The 20,057-nt window shown below is 44.2% G+C and overlaps 1 protein-coding gene across 8 annotated transcripts in view; it reads left to right on the top strand.

Annotated features, from left to right (window-relative positions):
• taok2b (TAO kinase 2b) overlaps positions 1–20,057 on the top strand; it is a 59,511-nt gene that overhangs the window by 11,463 nt on the left and 27,991 nt on the right. For all 8 annotated transcript variants that reach the window (XM_021565534.3, XM_090202504.1, XM_090202506.1 and 5 more), the window contains 13 exons: positions 577–648; positions 787–888; positions 1,335–1,380; positions 1,659–1,755; positions 2,244–2,357; positions 4,890–4,981; positions 10,321–10,414; positions 10,730–10,811; positions 11,294–11,461; positions 13,229–13,435; positions 15,103–15,308; positions 16,813–16,990; positions 17,450–17,578. In XM_021565534.3, coding sequence (XP_021421209.1) covers positions 577–648; positions 787–888; positions 1,335–1,380; positions 1,659–1,755; positions 2,244–2,357; positions 4,890–4,981; positions 10,321–10,414; positions 10,730–10,811; positions 11,294–11,461; positions 13,229–13,435; positions 15,103–15,308; positions 16,813–16,990; positions 17,450–17,578 — 1,587 coding nt within the window. The remainder of the gene's footprint in view (positions 1–576; positions 649–786; positions 889–1,334; positions 1,381–1,658; positions 1,756–2,243; positions 2,358–4,889; positions 4,982–10,320; positions 10,415–10,729; positions 10,812–11,293; positions 11,462–13,228; positions 13,436–15,102; positions 15,309–16,812; positions 16,991–17,449; positions 17,579–20,057) is intronic.

The raw sequence follows: 20,057 nt of genomic DNA, 5'->3' as shown, positions 1-20,057 counted from the left end.
GGCAAATGGATGCATCTCACTCACTAGTTTACTGTTTATTTTGTGTCCCTTTTTGGGAGATTTCTTAGAATGGTTGAGCTGTAGTATAGAAATATTTGTCACTTGGTACTGCATATATTTTTACTAAACACTCCTAAATAATGCCCAGTACAGTATTTGGTACACAGTAAAAACTTGTAGGGGAATTCGGGCATAACTTCAGTGATGGATGCATGAGAACTGGGAAGAGAAATGGATTGGGTATTGAAAGGGTGTTGATGAGATGGATGGTGAAATGACAGGGAGGCAGCCACTAGGCTAGATAAAGACAAGTAAAATGAAAGGTAGGAGGTGGGTAGTTATGGGTAAAAAGGTAGCACAGGGTAAGAGATTGGTTGAAGGATGAAAGGTCCTTTTTTAAATAGATGGTGTTAGTGACTAGTGAAGGATGGAGGGAGAAAGGAGTGTGAAAGAGGTGAAGCTGTAGTTTATCAATTTGTCTGTGCCTGCACTTGACGATATGTGTGTGGCCACTGTTAGCATGATTAGAAATGTATTTATTTTTTAACCCTTCCTTACCCCCATTCCTTACATTAGGCACATGACATCCGCACCAATGAAGTGGTGGCCATTAAGAAAATGTCCTACGGTGGCAAGCAGTCCAATGAGGTAGGAACACAGATTGAGTAATGGTAAAATGTACCTTGTTATTAAAAAAAAAAAAGTGTTCACTACATTTCCCATTTGTTGCAATGGTGTAGGCCAAGTTTTTAATGTTTTAAAGCTCCCTCTTTCTCTCTTATGAAGAAATGGCAGGATATCATCAAAGAAGTGAAGTTTCTCCAGAAACTGCACCACCCCAACACTGTGGAGTACAGAGGTTGCTACCTGAGAGAGCACACAGCATGGGTAAGTGAAGCACTTCTTTAACTCAAACATGGTACCCTATTCCCTCTACAGTGTACTACTTTTGGGGCCCATAGGGCTCTGGTCAAAAGTAGTGCACTATATAGGGAATAGGGTGCCATTTGGTATTGATACATGAACTAAGGGTCACTGACAAATTAACTTTCACTCATTGGTTATTGATGTTTTCAGTCAGCCCCTATTCACTCCCTATCCCTTCCCCTTGGCCCTAACCCTTCAGTGTTGGCAGATCTGAAGGGTCTGGATAGGTATAAGCGGTGTAGTGGAGGAGCTTCCATCATATTTCATCCACCTTACAAATATGCAAACATTGAAGTGGCCAAGGGGAAGGTGTAGGGAATACATTTTGACCAGCTCTCCATCGCGTCCCCGTCCCCCCCTTCTTGCTCCATATGTTAACCTCCTCTCTCTCGCCTTCATTCTCTTAGCTGGTAATGGAGTATTGTTTGGGTTCAGCCTCTGACCTACTGGAAGGTGAGTAGAAAACAACTAGATGGTTTAAGTTCACGTTCAAACAAGTACTTCATGTGATGTACACTGGGGTGGTGGAAGTAAATCAGGGTTGTGGTCATTAGGCACGTAATGGTAGAAAACAAACTGAAACGGGGAGGGACAACCTGGATTTGTGGTCAAATAAGACGCTTATTTTCGTTCTGTTGCAAAAGGTTTTTGTTGTGTGCCCTAATGAACACGACCAAGCCGTCAAAGAATGAGTGTTTAACTGTTCATTTTGTCTGCCTCTGTGTGCGTAGTCCACAAGAAGCCCCTCCAGGAACAGGAGATAGCAGCCATCACCCACGGTGCATTGCAGGGCCTGGTGTATCTTCATTCTCACAACATGATTCACAGGTGAGAGAACCTCTCTCCTCCCCCACACAATGGGACGGGAAGGGAAAAAAAGAGAGAATGAAAGAAATGTAATCCAAACATAAGCTCTCATTGTTGAATGGGAGGTGTGTCATGGATGTTTTAAGTTTTTTTTTTTTTTAAGAGGGTTATCTATCCCTTTCTGTCTTGGTCTCTCTCTGTCTGCACGTCTCTTTCTCTCTCTCATTCTATTTCTCTTGCTCTCTTTCCCTCGCTTCTTCCTTCCCCATCTTTTTTTTCTCTCTCTACCCCACTTCTCTTTCTCTCTCTCCTTCTAATTAAAAAGGCTTTATTGGCATAGAAAGTATTACCACATACATTGCGAAAGAGAACCTATAATATTGACTTTGTAAATAAATATATATATTTACTGACTTAATATTATTGAGTCAATGATGATGTCAATTAATAATAAGAAACAGAATACTCAATGAATAATAATGGTGTCTCCCCCCACACTTTCTCTCCAGGGATGTGAAGGCTGGTAACATCTTGCTGACCGAGCCTGGCCAGGTGAAACTGGGTGATTTTGGCTCAGCCTCCATCATTGCCCCGGCCAACTCGTTCGTGGGCACGCCCTACTGGTGAGACACTGGTCTCCTCTGTTGTTTCTATGGTCATTATTGTAAGATTGCCAAATTTATTGATGACAATGGTGATATGATTCACAAGTAGGACAAAATACCAAGGATGTGTCCCAGATGGCTCCCTATATACTGCCACTACAACAGAGGCCCTGGTCAGAAGTAGTGCACTATATAGGGAATAGAGCGCCGGTCGGCAGGGTGGGCCGACCGGTGCCCTATTGATGACAGCTTTACACACTCTTGGCATTCTCTCAACCAGCTTCACCTGTAATGCTTTTCCAACAGTCTTGAAGGAGTTCCCACATATGCTTTACACTTGGTGGCTGCTTTTCCTTCACTCTGCGTTCCAACTCGTGCCAAACCATCTGAATTGAGTTGAAGTTGTGTGATTGTGGAGGCCAGGTCATCTGATGCAGCACTCCATCACTCTCTTTCTTGGTCAAATAGCCCTTACACAGCCTGGAGGTGTGTTGGGTCATTGCTCTGTTGAAAAACAAATAATAGTCCCACTAAGGGCAAACCAGATTAGGTATTTTATTAGGATCCTCATTAGCTGTTGCAAAAGCAGCAGCTACTCTTCCTCGGGTCAACACAAAACATGAAACATAATACAGAATGGCATAATACAGAACATCCAATAGACAAGAACAGGAACAGCTCAAGGACAGAACCACATAGATTTTTTTAAAAGACACACGTAGCCTACATATCAATACATACACACACACTATCTAGGTCAAATAGGGGAGACGTGTTTTGTTTTTTGAAACCAGGTTTGCTGTTTTATTTGAGCAATATGAGATGAAAGTAACTTCCATGCAATAAGGGCTTTATATAATACTGTACGCTTTCTTGAATTTGTTCTGGATTCGGGGACTGTGAAAAGACCCCTGGTGGCATGTCTGGTGGGATAAGTGTGTGTGCCAGAGCTGTTGGGATGGCGTATCACTGCAGATTGCTGTGGAAGCCATGCTGGTTAAGTGTGCCTTGAGTTCTAAATAAATCACTGACAGTGTCACCAGCAAAGCACCATCACACCTCCTCCATGCTTCACGGTGGGGACCACAGGCGGCGATCACCCGTTCACCTACTCTACCTCTCACAAAGATACGGCGGTTAGAACCAAAAATCTAACATTTGGACTCATCAGACCAAAGGACAGATTTTCACCGGTCTAATGTCCATTATTCGTGTTTCTTGGCCCAAGCAAGTCTCTTCTTATTGGTGTCCTTTTGTAGTGATTGCTTTTGATCAATTTGACCATGAAGGCCTGATTCATGCCGTCTCTCCTCTGAACAGTTGATGTTGAGATGTCTGTTACTAGAACTCTGAAGCGTTTATTTGAGCTGCAATTTCTGAGGCTGGTAACTCTAACTTACCCTCTGCAGCAGAGGTAACTCTGGGTCTTCCTTTCCTGTGGCGGTTCTCATGAAAGCCAGTTTCATCATAGTGCTTGATGGTTTTTGCAACTGCACTTGAAGAAACATTTAAAGTACTTGAAGTTTTCCGCATTGACTGACCTTCATGTCTTAAAGTAAGGATGGACAGTTGTTTCTCTTTGCTTGTTTGAGCTGTTCTTGCTGTAATATGGACTTTTACCAAATAGGGCTTTCCACCCCTACCTTGTCACGACAGATTGGCTCAAACGCATTAAGGAAACAAATTAACTTTAACAAGGCACACCTGTTAATTGAAATGTGACTACCTCATGAAGCTGGTTGAGAGAATGTGCAAAGCTGTCATCAGGGCAAAGGGTGGCTGCTTTGAAGAATCTGAAATATAAAATATATTTTGATTTGTTCATTTTTGGTTACTACATGATTCCATATGTGTTATTTCATAGTTTTGATGTCTTCACTATTAATCTACAATGTAGAAAATAATAAAAACAAAGAAACCCTTGAATGAGTAGTTGTCAACTTTTGACTGGTACTGTGTGTGTTTGTGTACTACATTTATTTAAAGGAACTCAGTCCGGCTTTCAACTTACTTTTGAAAGTTATAGTAGTAGAATGCACTAGGTGTAATTTCGAAATTGAATACTGCATCAGTTTTCTGCTTGTCATGTCAGTTTTTACATACCTTAGGGAGCTATTTATTACTTGTCAAAAATGTCCAGATCAACTAGCCCATGTCAGCTTGTTTTTATAGCCCATAGATTTAGTTGTAATGTTTGAGTCACTCATATCACATGAACACACATTAGACATTAAATCTGTAGAATTGCAGGAAATAAGCTTTAAAGCAACAAAATGTTCTCTCCACCAACGAGAGGTGTGAACAGTTTGTCATGAACAGTGCTTGTGCCCATAGAAATAGATGTGGCGAACAGGGGGGTGCAGTATGTTCTTCAATGCTGGAAGGGTGGGGGGAATTGGGAACACCTGGTATAGGATGTGTACACATTGAATTCTTTCCTGTATATTGCACTACTTTCTACCAGTGCCCATTGTTGGGAATAAGTTGCCATTTGGTATACAGAAATAGTGGTGTCTCACACTGGCTTCGATGTGTTTTACCTCCGTACAGGATGGCTCCTGAGGTGATCCTGGCCATGGACGAGGGCCAGTACGACGGCAAAGTGGATGTGTGGTCATTGGGCATTACAGCCATAGAGCTGGGTAAGCTAAGCACAGGCCATGTAATACACATGTTCACAAGCTTTTAAGGTGTATGTACTGTATACCTATTCTGATACGTTTTTGCGTACTATTAGTTTTCTTGCCAATACTTTGTGCTTCATTGAGCTTGCCTGGCACAATGGAACAAATTGCCTAGTCCCTGAAGTGACAAACTCAGCCTTTTGGCACTTTGGGCAAGCACAAACAAAACACTTGATTTATTTTTGTAAAATACAGTCTCATAGTTGTTTTAACTGTGTTTCCTGTGTGGTCGGTCCAGAGGAGTTACGATTTATGCGATAGCAAGGTGTGGGGTAAACAGAGGAAGAGTTGGTTTTTTATGTTTCAAAAATCTACATTACTTTTGTGTATATATAGTGTAAATATGTGGACACCCCTTCAAATTAGTATATTAGGCTATTTGTCAAACAAGCACACAGCCATGCAATCTCCATAAATAAACATTTCCAGAAGAATGACCGATTTAGCTCAGTGACTTTCAACATGGACCTGCCATAGGATGACACCTTTCCGACAAGTCAGTTCGTCAAATTTGTGCCCTGCTTCAGCTGGCACTGGTAAACTGTAAGTGTTGTTATTCTGAAGTGGAAACGTCAAGGAGAAACAACGGCTCAGCTGCCTAGTGGTAGGCCCCACAAGCTCACAGAAGGCGACCAGCGAGTGATGTAGTGCGTAAAAATCATCTATCCTCGGTTACTACACTCACTACTGAGTTCCAATCTGCCTCTGGAAGCAACGTCAGCACAAGAACTGTTCGTCTGGAGCCTCATGAAATGGGATTCCATGGCCGAGCAGCCACACACAAGCCTAAGATCACAATGTGCAATGTCAAGTGTCGGCTGGAGTGGTGTATTGGACTCTGGAGCAGTGGAAACGCGTTCTCTGGTGTGACGAATCATGCTTCACCATCTGGCAGTCGGACGGAAGAATCTAGGTTTGGTGGATGCCAGGAGAACGCTACCTGCCCCAATGCATAGTGCCAACTGTAAAGTGTGGTTGAGGAGGAATGATGGTCTGGGGCTGTTAATAATGGCTCGGGATTGGCCCCTTAGTTCCAATGAAGGGAAATCTTAACACTACAGCATACAATGACATTCTAGACAATTCTGTGCTTCCAGCTTTGTGGCAAAAGTTTGGGGCAGGCCCTGTCCTGTTTCAGCATGACAATGCCTTTGTGGCAAAAGTTTGGGGCAGGCCCTGTCCTGTTTCAGCATGACAATGCCTTTGTGCAAAAGGCGGGGTCCATACAGAAATGGTTTGTTGAGATGGGTATTTAAGAACTTGACTGGCCTGCACAGAGCCCTGACCTCAACCCCATCAAACGCCTATGGGATGAATTTGAACGCCGACTGCGAGCCAGGTCCTAATTGCCCAACATCAGTGCCCGACCTCACTAATGCTGTCATGGCTGAATGGAAGCAAGTCCCCGACGCAATGTTCTTACATCTAGTGGAAGCCTTCCTAGAAGAGTGGAGGCTGTTATAGCAGTGAAGAGGGGACCAACTTCATATTAATGCCCATGATTTTTAGAATGAGATGTTCGATGAGCAGGTGTCCACATACTTTTGGTCATGTAGTGTATTTAATGTTCACAGAATGTCACAAGGCCGGTTCATGAAAGGGGAAACAAAATCCATGCCCGGTTCATAGCACTTAACTTACAAACTAAAGATAATTTCGATAATCACCAAATTAGTCTCTTGTGGCTAAACTTGTCACTCTCAATGTCCTCTTGTCCTTTTGTTCTATATTCTTCTTTGTTCTTTCTCCCCCGCGGGTCTCCATTGTTCTCCTCCTATTTTTCTCATGCGTAATTTCCCCCGTCCCTTCACCTGCGCCGGTAATAAGGGGTGTGATGTTGGGGATTCCCATGGTCGCCCCGCCCTTCTGAATATCCTTGGCCCCCACGCTTCTGGATGGTTGAAACACTCCCGTCCTCAGAATCAACACAACAGGTTGAGCACCAGCCGCGACTAGGGCGTCGTGGAAGGATAGCGTGTCTGTTTTTGTGATGGACCCCGGATCTATAGATGATAGAGAAGTTAAAGGGTTGCAACCATCTGAATTACCCTACAGTTCTATTTTTTTTTTTTGTGAAACTCCTCGACTTCCCAACCCAGCATATCTTACCCCCACTGACAATTTTCGGTTGCGCAGCAGGTATTCTGTAGGGCCCTAAATTCACTCTTGCCTGGCTCCGTGTATATATGATGCAGGATGAGATCTGTATTCCCTGGGAGGGCTGAGAATATCTCCCAGCGTCGGTTCACTAGGGCCTGTAGGTCCTGCTCTTGCTTGTGCGTCAGCGACTTCCCCACCGGCACCACTGTCGGGGTTGATCTTGTTGGGCTGCGGGAAGTGAGAAGAACATAACATTTTCCATTTCTCTCGTGGTACTCCTTCATAAGGTTGGTGGTGTAGCTGTTCAGATTTTCTCCTACCTGTCTGCCAAACAGTAATTTACAGGTGATAATTTGACCGATACTTCATATGGACCTCTCCATTGCTTTAAAAACGTATGTTCAGCTTTTGGAATTAAAAGAGTACCGTATCTCCTACATTAACTTTGGGGCTGGAAAGTCCTGTTGTAGGCTGTCGGTTGTGCTTGCTGCTCCCCCTCCATGTGTTCCTTCACTGTTGGCCACACTGCGGTCATCCGTTCTCGCACTAAGGTGGCATGTTCAGTCAGTTCTGTGGGGACTCAGCTGGGCTTCCCATGCCTCCTTGTTGAGGTCCAGGATCCCTCGGCACGGCCTCCCATATACATTTTAATGGGGAGAAGCCCGTTGATGACTGGTGCACCTCCCTAAGAGCAAACAAAGTGAGTTAATAACATGTCCCAGTTCCTCCTGTCCTGTTTCAATGTTGTTTTTTTAACATTGACCTGTTTTATTTAAGCGTTTGCATAAACCATCTGAGGATGATATACACTCGTGCGTATCTGTTTCACCTGGTACAAGGCACACAAATCTTTCGTTATGCGGTACATGAACAGGGTCCCCTGGTTGGTCAAAATAGAGGAGAGTAGGCTGACTCGGGGAAAACATTTGAAACTCTTTAGCAAATCCTTCTAGTGGATAAATTGCGCATGGGAATGTGTTTGGGGTAGTGTGGGGCATAATCGATTACCACCTGTATATATTCGTGCCCCTGGACTGATTTGGGAATATGACCAACCAGATCCATAGCTATCCACTCTATGGGCATTTCAATGATGGAGGGGGATGAGCATTTCTTTTGTGCTCTGGTGCAGGCTTGGGGTGGTTCTGTTTAGTCTCTGGGTATGTGCCACTGGGTATATGCACGTGTCCCCATAGATACATGAGACTGACCTCTGTTCCTGACACACCTCCCCCTCCTGTACTAAGTGTGACGGAACAAGGGTAATCTTACTACCTGATTCGAGCACCCCTTCTGCGTCCTGTCCTTGGATTTCCACAGGCTGGGGCTCCCTCTGCGTTCCAACACTGTGGGTATAGATTACATGGATGCACTCCCTTTTTACCGGAGGAATGGATTCATCATTAAGAGGACACTGCCATGGTTCCTGCCTTTCTAGGGAGTCTTTCCTTGCCACCGTGCTTTTGCTTCTACATCTGCATGGCTTGCTGTTTGTGGTTTTAGGCTGGGTTTCTGTACAGCACTTTGTGACATGGGCTGATGTAAAAAAACAAAAAAAAAATTAAATGCTTCAAATCAATTTGATTTAAGTATAGCTGAGCTCCCTACATCGGAAACACTCTCTCACTGACCTTAGTTGGATACCTCCTTGGTGCTGGTTCAGGGAATGTTCCACGGGGCTCTCTCGCCTCTGCTTCAGGTCTGCCCTGGGGCCTTTCCGGCGGCCTCTTCAGACTGGGCATTGGTACCGGAGCGGACCATCTCTGCTCCAGACGTGCGCACCAGCTCCGTGGTGGCTTGGCAAGTCTCTATTAGCTGAACCAGCTGATCTGCAGTCTGGGGGTTGCCTTGCCATACCACTCCGGTGGGAGCTGTCCATCACCAGTTTTTCGATGACTGCCCCGGATCCTTTTTTGTTTTTGGTTCAAGTCAACCTCGGTCAGCTGTATTAGTTGGTGCATTTGGGCTCTCTCTGATGCATTGCTATCGAAGGTCCACGTGTGGAAACGCTTGGTCTGTGCTAGTGGATTCGGACAGTAACGAGAAGATTTCAGCCTTTAATTTATTGTAGTCCTCTGCTTCTGCAGGACCCAGGTCGAAATATGCAGCCTGCGCACACCCAGACTGAGAGGGAGCCAGCATCCCTGCCCACCGCTGCGGGACCCGTCCTCTTACTGCTGACCTCTCGAATGAAAGCAGATAGACCTCATTGTCATCCTGTTCTTGTCGCCTAGGTATTTGGGTCCCCACTCCAGGCTTACTGTTCTTCCCTGCCTGAGCCAAACTGGCCATTTCAGTTCTCAAGAGGTCTATGCCTTTTGCGCAATTGCGCACGAAGCCAACTGTTTTAACAATGCAACATCCATTCTTAATATACCAAAGTAACTCTGTCACCACTTCTAGTGCCCGCGGTTTCCACCACTGATCAGTTCAGAGGGGTTCTGATCTATGTGGTAGCGAGGAGTGGTGTAAACGGAGGAAGAGTTGCAAAAATCTAAATTGTATATTTAATGTTCACAGAATGGCACTCAGCCGGTTCAACAAAATCCAAGCCTGGTTCAGAGCACTTCACTTACAAACCAAAGATCATTTAGATTATTACCAAACTAAATAGTCTCTTTCGTGGCTACAGAAATCACTCAAGTTCTTCCTCTTTTAAGCCGTTCTTTACCTTTGTCTCTCAATGGGGAGGCAGGGTAGCCTAGTGGTCAGAGTTTTGGACTAGTAACCGAAAGGTTGCAAGTTCAATTCCCCGTGCTGACAAGGTACAAATCTGTCGTTCTGCCCCTGAACAGGCAGTTAACCCACTGTTCCTAGGCCATCATTGAAAATAAGAATTTGTTCTTAACTGACTTGCCTAGTTAAATAAAGGTAATAATAAAAAATGTCCTCTGTCCTTTTATCTTCTCTTCATTCTATATTTTTCCTTATTTCTTTGTCCCCCTCCATGTCTCCATTGTTCTTCTCTATTTCTTGTGTGTATTTGCCACTGTCCCTTCACATGCTCCAGTAATAAGGGGTTTGTTCAGGGGGAATCCTGTGATGTCGGCGTGGATTCCCAGAGTGGCCCCGCCCCTCTGACTTCCCTTGGCCCTCACGCCTCTGGATGGTTCACACCTGTATTTTGTTACAAATCTGGCCTTGGGTGTGTTTGATGCTGTATGTCTCCTGAACTTTGTCTCTGTCTCTCTATGCAGCGGAGAGGAAGCCGCCTCTGTTCAATATGAATGCTATGAGTGCCTTATACCACATTGCCCAGAACGAGAGTCCCGTTCTACAGTCCAATCACTGGTGAGCCACTGACTGAGCACGGAGGTGGTTCTTGTGCCCTCTTTGTTTTTAGTGTCAATATACTTTCTGAGTAGCCTGGTCCCAGATATGGTTGTGCTGTATAGCCTTCTATGACAATGACCTTAGGACTTACCACAAACAGATCTGGGACCAGGCTACTTTCTGAGAACAATATGAGCCATTGGTGTAGATCAGGGGTGTCAAAAGTATGGCCTGCTGGCAAAATGAGTTTGACACTCCTGGTGTAGATGGATGAGTACCGTTTTATAGTGCGACTGTGACTAGTTTCTCGTTGTTTGGTCTCGTCCTTTTCAGGTCTGATTATTTCCATAACTTTGTGGACTCGTGTCTGCAGAAGATCCACCAGGACAGACCTACCTCGGACGTGCTGCTGAAGGTAAACGCTATCTCTTGGTCTACGTTTCCTCTTTTTTTTTAAATAGTTATTCAAAGTTTAAGAATCAAAAGAAGGCACTACACAAACATGTAGAAACCAAGGAATGGCCATGAACTCTTTACCCATGAATAATATCAGAGGTGGCCTAAAGAGGTGCCGTGATTCCTTATTCTCATGATGGTAAAGGAGCGTCTCTTCAATGGCTCCAGTTTAAAGTGAACCTTAACTTTCCAACAGCTCCAAGTGGCACCATCAGGTAGAAATTACGTCCTTACAACCAGAATTGGTTGAATGTTGTAATCAGGTTTCAAAGGTCTCATTGCAACCAGTTTTCCCAGCTAGGTTGATGCATTAAACCAACAAAGATGGCATTGATTGACATGACGTCATTACAACTAGACTTTATGTAATTCCGACATCAATTTGACCAGTTTTGCCTGCTGAATTAACCTTAGAAGCCATTCTCCCTTCCTCTCCCTCAGCACCATTTCCTATGCAGAGAGCGTCCTCACACGGCGGTGATGGACCTGATAGCTCGCACCAAAGACGCGGTGCGGGAGCTGGACAACCTGCAGTACCGCAAAATGAAGAAGATCCTTTTCCACGAGGCCCTCAACGGGCCCCAGCCCGAGGGAGGGGAGGAGGAGGAGGTATGAGCAGTGAGGGAGGGGGGGAGGGAGGTGGTGGTAAGGGGGGGGGTGATGAGGGAGGTGGTAGTAAGGGGGGGGGGGGGTGATGAGGGAGGTGGTAGTAAGGGGGGGGGGTGATGAGGGAGGTGGTAGTAAGGGGGGGTGATGGTGAGGGAGGACATGGAGATGTTACGTAGAGGGAGAAAATGAGGAGGCAGTAGGGAGAGAGGAGAATAGTAACAGTTAGCCGAGGATGTAGGACCAGAACCAAAAGAAAAAAGTAGGATGTGTTGATTGAGGGGGAAGACAGACTACAGAACGCACTGGTCTTAAAACCTCAAGTTTTGGACCCTTTTTTCCAATTTTCACCTAAAATGACATCCCAATTCTAACTGCCTGTACCTCAGGACCTGAAGCAAGGATGTGCATATTCTTGAAACCATTTGAAAGGAAACACTTTGGAGTTTGTGGAAATGTGAAATGAATGTAGAATATTACACATTAGATCTGGTAAAAGATGATGACAAAAAAAAGTTTATTTTTGTTCCAGCTTTGAAATGCAAGAGAAAGGCAATAATAAATTGCAGTTGAGTTGCAATTTAGATTTTGGCCACTAGATGGCAGCAGTGTCTGCAGTTTCAGATTTGATCAAGTGAGGCATTGCACTACTGCCCAGTAGTTTTTATCAAGTTTGCCCAAATGTCCTGAATTGGTCAATTGATACATTTTCAAGTACATAACTATAGAAAACATACATTTTGTATTACCATATAATTTTTGTGAGTTTACACACTCCCAGGAATGTCATACATAATGGATCATGAGCTTATACACTAACTTTCACACAGCTAGATGGCGGGGTGGGTGTGGACTAGAGACAGCAGGGGTTCAAACTGTAGAACCCAGTTCCTACATTTTAATATAAAAATATATATTTTTCAAACGAAACTACACTACATTCTATCTATGGGACCCTCAGGATAACAAATCAGAGCAAGATTACTGAATGTAAGTACATTATTTACTTTCAGAGGTGAATATATCAAACCGTGATAGTTTTTTTTTTTGTGCACTCAAACAATAGCATGGTATTTTTTTCACTAATAGTTACTGTTAATTGGACAGTGCAGTTAGATTAACAAGAATGTTAAGCTTTCTGCCCTTGTAAGACATGTCTATGTCCTGGAAAGTTTGCTGTTACTTACAATTACATTCTAGTCACTTTAGTGCATGTTAGCATCCACCGTCCCAGTATAGGGACACTGATCCCGTAAAGGTTTTTAGAGGAAGAGGATTGAGCTGTGCACCACCACTCTGTTCAGGAATGCAGCTAGCATTAGCATCCATCCTGTCTTTTTAATAGCATATGTCACCAAAGTGTAGTCCAAAATTGTGTGCCTTGACTCATTGTATGACCTCATCCTCTTCCTCCAATACAAATAACTTTGATCCCATCAGGAGTTTAAAATCTTTGTTTCCGTTCAACATGCCATACAAATAAAGGCATTTTAATTAATTATATGAAGAGTTCTTTGGTCCTCCTTTCTTTTTGATGACCTTTCGGGGTCTAATTGTCTTCCCCCAGGGCCTTGCATAGGAAACACAGGAATCCAATGAATGCCTTATGATTGAAATTTGTAGATGAGAGTTTGAGGTCCGTTTGAACTGCATCTGAGAAAATGGGTGTTTATTTAGGTGTTTGTAAGTATTGGTAACACCTTATTTGTGTGTGCGTGATCGTGCATATGTTATCACCACTTCTCCTAACCGCCATCCCTCTGTCTCCAGGACGTGGAGCAGTACATGCTGCGGACAGGTACGGTCAACAGCATGGAGAGCTCCCATTCGCTGCCTTCCATGTCCATCAGCGCAAGCTCCCAGAGCAGCTCGGTCAACAGCCTGGCGGACGGTTCGGACGACAGCGGCGAGATGGCCATGATGCAGGAGGGCGAGCAAACAGTCACCTCCAACAGCTCAGTCCTGCACAAGCCCCTGGTCAGTTGGGACTTACCTTTAGACATTAGTCACAGCAGTGTTTCTTTTAGACTATTTTTCTTCCGGGGCGGGGGGCATAAGACCCCCCCCCCCAATTTGCCCAAAGCGGCACCCAAGTCCTATTTCACAATTTTGTCAGTATGTAAACACTGTGCTGTATGAGGTGGGTAAACAATTACTACACTGAACAAAAATATCAACGCAACATTTAAGTGTTGGTACCATATTTCATGACATGAAATAAAAGATCCCAGAAAATGTACATACGGACAAAAGTGTTTCACTCAAATTCATTACTCAGGTGCACCTTGTGCTGGAGACAATCAAAGACCACTCTAAAATGTGCAGTTTTGTCACACAACACCAGAGATGCAATTGCCATGCTGACTGCAGGAATGTTCACGAGAGCTGTTGCTAGAGAATTTTTTCTCTCTACCATAAGCCGCCTCCGATGTTAATTATAGAGAATTTGGCAGTACACCCAATCGGTCTCACAACTGCAGACCGTGTAACAATGCCAGCCCAGGACCTCCACATCCGGCTTCTTCACTTGCGGGAATGTCTGAGACCAGCCACCCGGACAGCTGATGAAACTGGGTTAGCTAAATTTAATAATTGTTTGCACAAACTGTTAGAAACCGTCTCGGGGAAGCTCATCTGCGTGCTCGTTTTCCTCACCAGGGTCTTGACCTGACTGCAGTTTGGTGTCGTAACCAACTTCAGTGGGCAAATGCTCACCTTTGATGGCCATTGACACGCTGGAAAAGTGTGCTCTTTACAGATGAATCCTGGTTTCAATTGTATCGGGCAGATGGTGTCGTGTGGGCGAGCAGTTTGCTAATGATGCTGTGGGACTATTCTACTACTCTGCTCAAACCATCGTATTATGCTACTCTCATCACCCCACTGGGAACCATAGGCTAGCCAGCTGTTTCGATCTTCAAAGAAGCATCTTCGAGAGCGAATGGAAGGAAAATAAAGAGAGGATAATCTGAGCCTTACAAGCGTGCCGCGAAAAGGCCAAACTCCCTTGGAAAAAGTCTGCATGAGTCAGATGGCGGTCACACCAGATAGTGACTGGTTTTCTGATCTACACCCCTACCAGATGCATATCTGTATTCCCAGTCATGTGAAATCCGGGGCAGCAGCTAGCCTAGTGGTTAGAGCGTTGGACTTGTAACCAAAAGGTTGCAAGATCAAATCCCTGAGCTGACAAGGTAAAAAAATCTGTTGTTTTGCCCCTGAACAAGGCACTGTTCCTAGGCCGTCATTGAAAATAAAAATTTGTTCTTAACTGACTTGCCTAGTTAAATAGAAGTAAAAAATATATTAGGGCCCAAGGAATTTATTTCAATTGACTGATTTCCTTATATGAACTGTAACTCAGTAAAATCTTTGAAATTGTTGCATGTTGCGTTTTATATTACTGTTCAGTGTATTTAGCTAGATATGATGATTGTAAAATACCAAAGGTGAACTGTTTTTTTGGGGTGTTTCTGTTGCGCTGATTCTTCTAAAAACTGTAAATTATGGTTTTACCTCAGTTTAGTTTACCACATAAATGGCTCACTAGTGGCTAATGACCTACTCTTCCCCTACCCCTAGATTGATTCCACAATGCAACACATGATTTACACAGAAAATATTTGTCTCTCTCTCTACATCAGAGCCATGACAACATCTACGACGACCCCTACCAGCCCGAACTGGACGCACAGCAGCAGCCCCCGTCACGGGGTGAGGGACGAGAAGGTGGCAGGCGGAAGGGACACCGCAGCCGAGATCACTTTGCCACAATCCGGACAGCATCGCTGGTGACCCGGCAGATCCAGGAGCATGAGCAGGGGTCGGCGCTGAGGGAGCAGATGTCTGGGTAGGAGAGCTTTTATGGAACGACCAAAGAAAGAGCCCATCTGGAATTAGAAGGAAACGGATTGGCTAGTCCATGGAAGTCAAGTTAATTGATTTATTCCAGTCATCATTCACCTTTTCAGTTAATATTGAGCCAAACAACCTGCAAATTCATCCACTGTCACACGCTGGATTCGGTTGTGTACAAGTAATATGGTACCGGCCTCCCGATTTATACTCTCAAATAAACATTCTGTACTGTCGCCTCATATGAAACGTTTGATCTCAAATAGAAAATGCTGGAGAATAGAGTCATTGTCCAAATACATATGTAGGGGAGTGTACTAATATAGTATTTTTCAGAGGTACTCACTACTAGTATTCTAATGATACCAGAATGTTGACTTCAATACTGATACCAGGTTTAGTATCACAATACTCGATACCAGAATCATCCCACGGGACCAAAAATTAAGCAGAGAGCAGGATTGTGATTTTTTTTTGGATTTTTTTTGCCCTCCCTATTTTATATTTATTTTCTAGTTTAACCCAAAATCACACTTTAAAAATAGAAAAACAACAACTTTGGAAGTTAAGTCCACAACAATGCTTAGACCACGTCGGGGACCACTTTTGAGGTCTGGGAATAATCAATCGTAAGTTAGATTTTTTTTATGTAGTTACCCTTTAATTCAAGTGGCATGCACTTAACACTCTTGTTTGGTTAGCAATGTTTTATGTAGTGCACGTGATGTAGTTTGCAAAACAAATGGCTGCTGGATGGCTGCTGGATTGATGCAGATAATCTTGATTCTGCCAGGAAGGCATAGGCTACTTTGTTGTTAGCGTTTGGTTCAAGGTTTTTGGGGAAGCCTTATCATCTACCCGAAGACGGTTAACATTTGCATTGCTAGCGGCTACACAAAGTGGTAGACATACGCACACCGCGCACACATGAAAAGGTGCGTTTCTGAGCCGTTACCTCATCAGAAAGTTGCAGGGAATAAGAATCACTTCTGTTCATGTCTTATGATAAACTTGGACAAATGAATACATTCAAAGTTCAATACATTTAGTTTATTTCCAAATGTAAGACACATTTGGTAGAATAACTGAAAGTAACAGAACTGTTTCATGTGGTATTGAAGAAATACAGAAGTTTGGGTGTATCATGCAACCACTATTTGCAACTAGCTCTAGCCACGCTTTGACGCACAAAATGTCTATCAGCCATAACTGGTTGAAATTATTTGTAATAATCATTACATCCAAATGACAACATATGGGTTGCAAACTGGTTTTGATGATGCCATTTCAACCAGCTTAGCCCACTGGTAATAAATGTTCTAAATACTCATTCGTGGTTAGAAAGCAGTTAATGGAACTATGTAAAACCGACCGGCGCAGTTGGCTGTACTGGTTGTTAAAATATCTGAATCGGGCTGCTTACGTAATTGCCCATTCCATTTGGCTGTATTAGTTTTTGACATACTTTTCTTGTCAAATCCTCCTTTACCCCGTCCCAGGTACAAGCGCATGCGGCGGCAGCACCAGAAGCAGCTGATGGGCCTCGAAAACAAGCTGAAGGCGGAGATGGATGAGCATCAGCTGAGGCTGGACAAGGAGTTGGAGAACCAGAGAAACAGCTTTGGAGGGGAGGGGGACAAGCTGAGCAAGAAGCACCAGGCTATCCTGGAGAAGGAGGTAAGGGAAGGAGGGAGGTATGGATCAGGAGCGAGGTAGGTGGGGACAACCTCAGCAAAAAAAGCACAAGGCAATCCTGGAGAAAGAGGGATGGAGGGAAGAGTGAGGGGATGGGGACAAACTGAGCAAGTAGCACCAAGCCATCCTGGAGAAAGGTGAGAGAGGGAGGGATAGGAAGGGAAGGAGGAGTGTGAGATTGGGAAGGTGGGGACAACCTTAGCAAGAAGCACCGGGTTGAAGAAAGAGGTACAGGTGGGGGGGGGGGGGGGGGGTGGACAGGAGTGGAATTAGATGGAAGGAAACGAGGAAAGGGTATTGACTACGGCAACGGGGCGGCTATCCCAGGATCTCAATGGCCAAAGTAGATAGTCAAGCCGTATATAAGCTCTAGAATTTAGGGGGGGGGGGGGTTAGCTCTATTCTTAGTTTGCTTATGGCCATTCTGTGGTTGGTTTTCAGACCAAGGCAGCCCTGGCTGAGGAGAAGAAGTTCCAGCAGCACATCCTGGCCCAGCAGAAGAAGGAACTGACCAGCCTGCTGGAATCCCAGAAACGCCAGTACCGCGCACGCAAGGAGCAGCTCAAAGAGGTACAACCACACTGCAACCATACCGTAACTACACACTAACCATACTGCAATTACAAACTAACCGTACTGCAATTACTCACCAACCAATAATCCATCTACTAGGGCTGCACGATATTGGCAAACAAATCTAATTGCCATTTTCTTGACCAAATATTGTGATTGCAATTTGACATGTAATATAAATCAAAACACTTTGGTTAGCTGTTGGAATCGTAGAAATGGAATTACTTCTATTAAGAAGCAAAGTGGAAAGCAGCATCATTCTTGTTTGGAACAATCGGTTGACTGCATTTGATCTAACAGAACAGCATGCGAACTTATAGTGAATCTAACAGCGAGAATGGCTTGGAGTGTGTGGGAAGCAGCTGCAAGAGGAAACAACTTTTTAAAATGTATTTTTTACTTTAAAAACAGACATTACACACTGCTGAGAATGTTTCAAAATATTGCATGCAATATGGAAATTGCACATGTCAGTATTGTGATGACTTTTTTCCCTTTTTTAATTAAAAAATAATATTTATACAGTACCAGTCAAGTTTGGATGCCTACTCATTCAAGGGTTTTTCTTTTTACTATTTTCTACTCACTTTTTCTGTGGCTAAAGCAACTAGGCTCGTAATTTAACAATTGTATTCTTATTAATAGATGGCATACAAGTTTGATATTAAGGTACACGGAAGTTCACATGTCCGGTATTTTGATTTAAAAAAATAAAGTTCAAACTGCTCTCCTGTGAAGTCACCTAGTTTCCTGAATCAGGTCACATATGCCTTGTCACCCTGCTTAACCACAGTTTACTAATGTGGTGATGTTTGGCATAAGAGTTCTTTCGTCTTTTTACGCCAATAACAAATTCACCACATAATGAATCTACACCCTTCAGCGATTTGTTTGAATGCGGCGTGAAACAAAGTTTGACTATTTGTAAACATCATTCGTGCTCTCGCCCATATATAAATCAAATCAAATTTGTATTTGTCACATACACATGGTTAGCAGATGTTAATGCGAGTGTAGCGAAATGCTTGTGCTTCTAGTTCCGACAATGCAGTAATAACCAACAAGTAATCTAACTAACAATTCCAAAACTACTACCTTATACACACAAGTGTAAAGGGATAAAGAATATGTACATAAAGATATGTGAATGAGTGATGGTACAGAACGGCATAGGCAAGATGCAGTAGATGGTATTGAGTACAGTATATACATATGAGATGAGTATGTAAACAAAGTGGCTAGTGATACATGTATTACATAAAGATGCAGTAGATGATATAGAGTACAGTATATACGTAGACATATGAGATTAATAATGTAGGGTATGTAAACATTATATTAAGTAGCATTGTTTAAAGTGGTTAGTGATATATTTTACATCAATTCCCATTATTAAAGTGGCTGGAGTTGGCAGCAGCCACTCAATGTTAGTGGTGGCTGTTTAACAGTCTGATGGCCTTGAGATAGAAGCTGTTTTTCAGTCTCTCAGTCCCAGCTTTGATGCACCTGTACTGACCTTGCCTTCTGGATGATAGCGGGGTCAACAGGCAGTGGCTCGGGTGGTTGTTGTCCTTGATGATCTTTATGGCCTTCCTGTGACATCGGGTGGTGTAGGTGTCCTGGAGGGCAGGTAGTTTGCCCCCGGTGATGCGTTGTGCAGACCTCACTACCCTCTGGAGAGCCTTACGGTTGTTGGTAATCAAGCCTACCACTGTTGTGTCGTCCGCAAACTTGATGATTGAGTTGGAGGTGTGCGTGGCCACGCAGTCGTGGGTGAACAGGGAGTACAGGAGAGGGCTCAGAACGCACCCTTGTGGGGCCCCAGTGTTGAGGATCAGCGGGGTGGAGATGTTGTTACCTACCCTCACCACCTGGGGTCGGCCTGTCAGGAAGTCCAGTACCCAGTTGCACAGGGCGGGGTGGAGACCCAGGGTCTCGAGCTTGATGACGAGTTTGGAGGGTACTATGGTGTTAAATGCTGAGCTGTAGTCGATGAACAGCATTCTCACATAGGTATTCCTCTTGTCCAGATGGGTTAGGGCAGTGTGGTTGAGATTGCATCGTCTGTGGACCTATTTGGGCGGTAAGCAAATTGGAGTGGGTCTAGGGTGTCAGGTAGGGTGGAGGTGATATGGTCCTTGACTAGTCTCTCAAAGCACTTCATGATGACGGAAGTGAGTGCTACGGGGCGGTAGTCGTTTAGCTCAGTTACCTTATCTTTCTTGGGAACAGGAACGATGGTGGCCCTCTTGAAGCATGTGGGAACAGAAGACTGGGATAGGGATTGATTGAATATGTCCGTAAACACACCAGCCAGCTGGTCTGCGCATGCTCTGAGGGCGCGGCTGGGGATGCCGTCTGGGCCTGCAGCCTTGCGAGGGTTAACACGTTTAAATGTTTACTCACCTCGGCTGCAGTGAAGGAGAGTCCGCATGTTTTGGTTGCGGGCCGTGTCAGTGGCACTGTATTGTCCTCA

The sequence above is a fragment of the Oncorhynchus mykiss genome, chromosome 16 (genome assembly GCF_057628025.1).
Source record: "Oncorhynchus mykiss isolate SJ-2025 chromosome 16, ASM5762802v1, whole genome shotgun sequence".
NCBI lineage: Eukaryota > Metazoa > Chordata > Actinopteri > Salmoniformes > Salmonidae > Oncorhynchus > Oncorhynchus mykiss.
The sequence above is the reverse complement of the archived record's forward strand: the minus strand, read 5'-3'. Positions and strand labels throughout refer to the sequence as shown.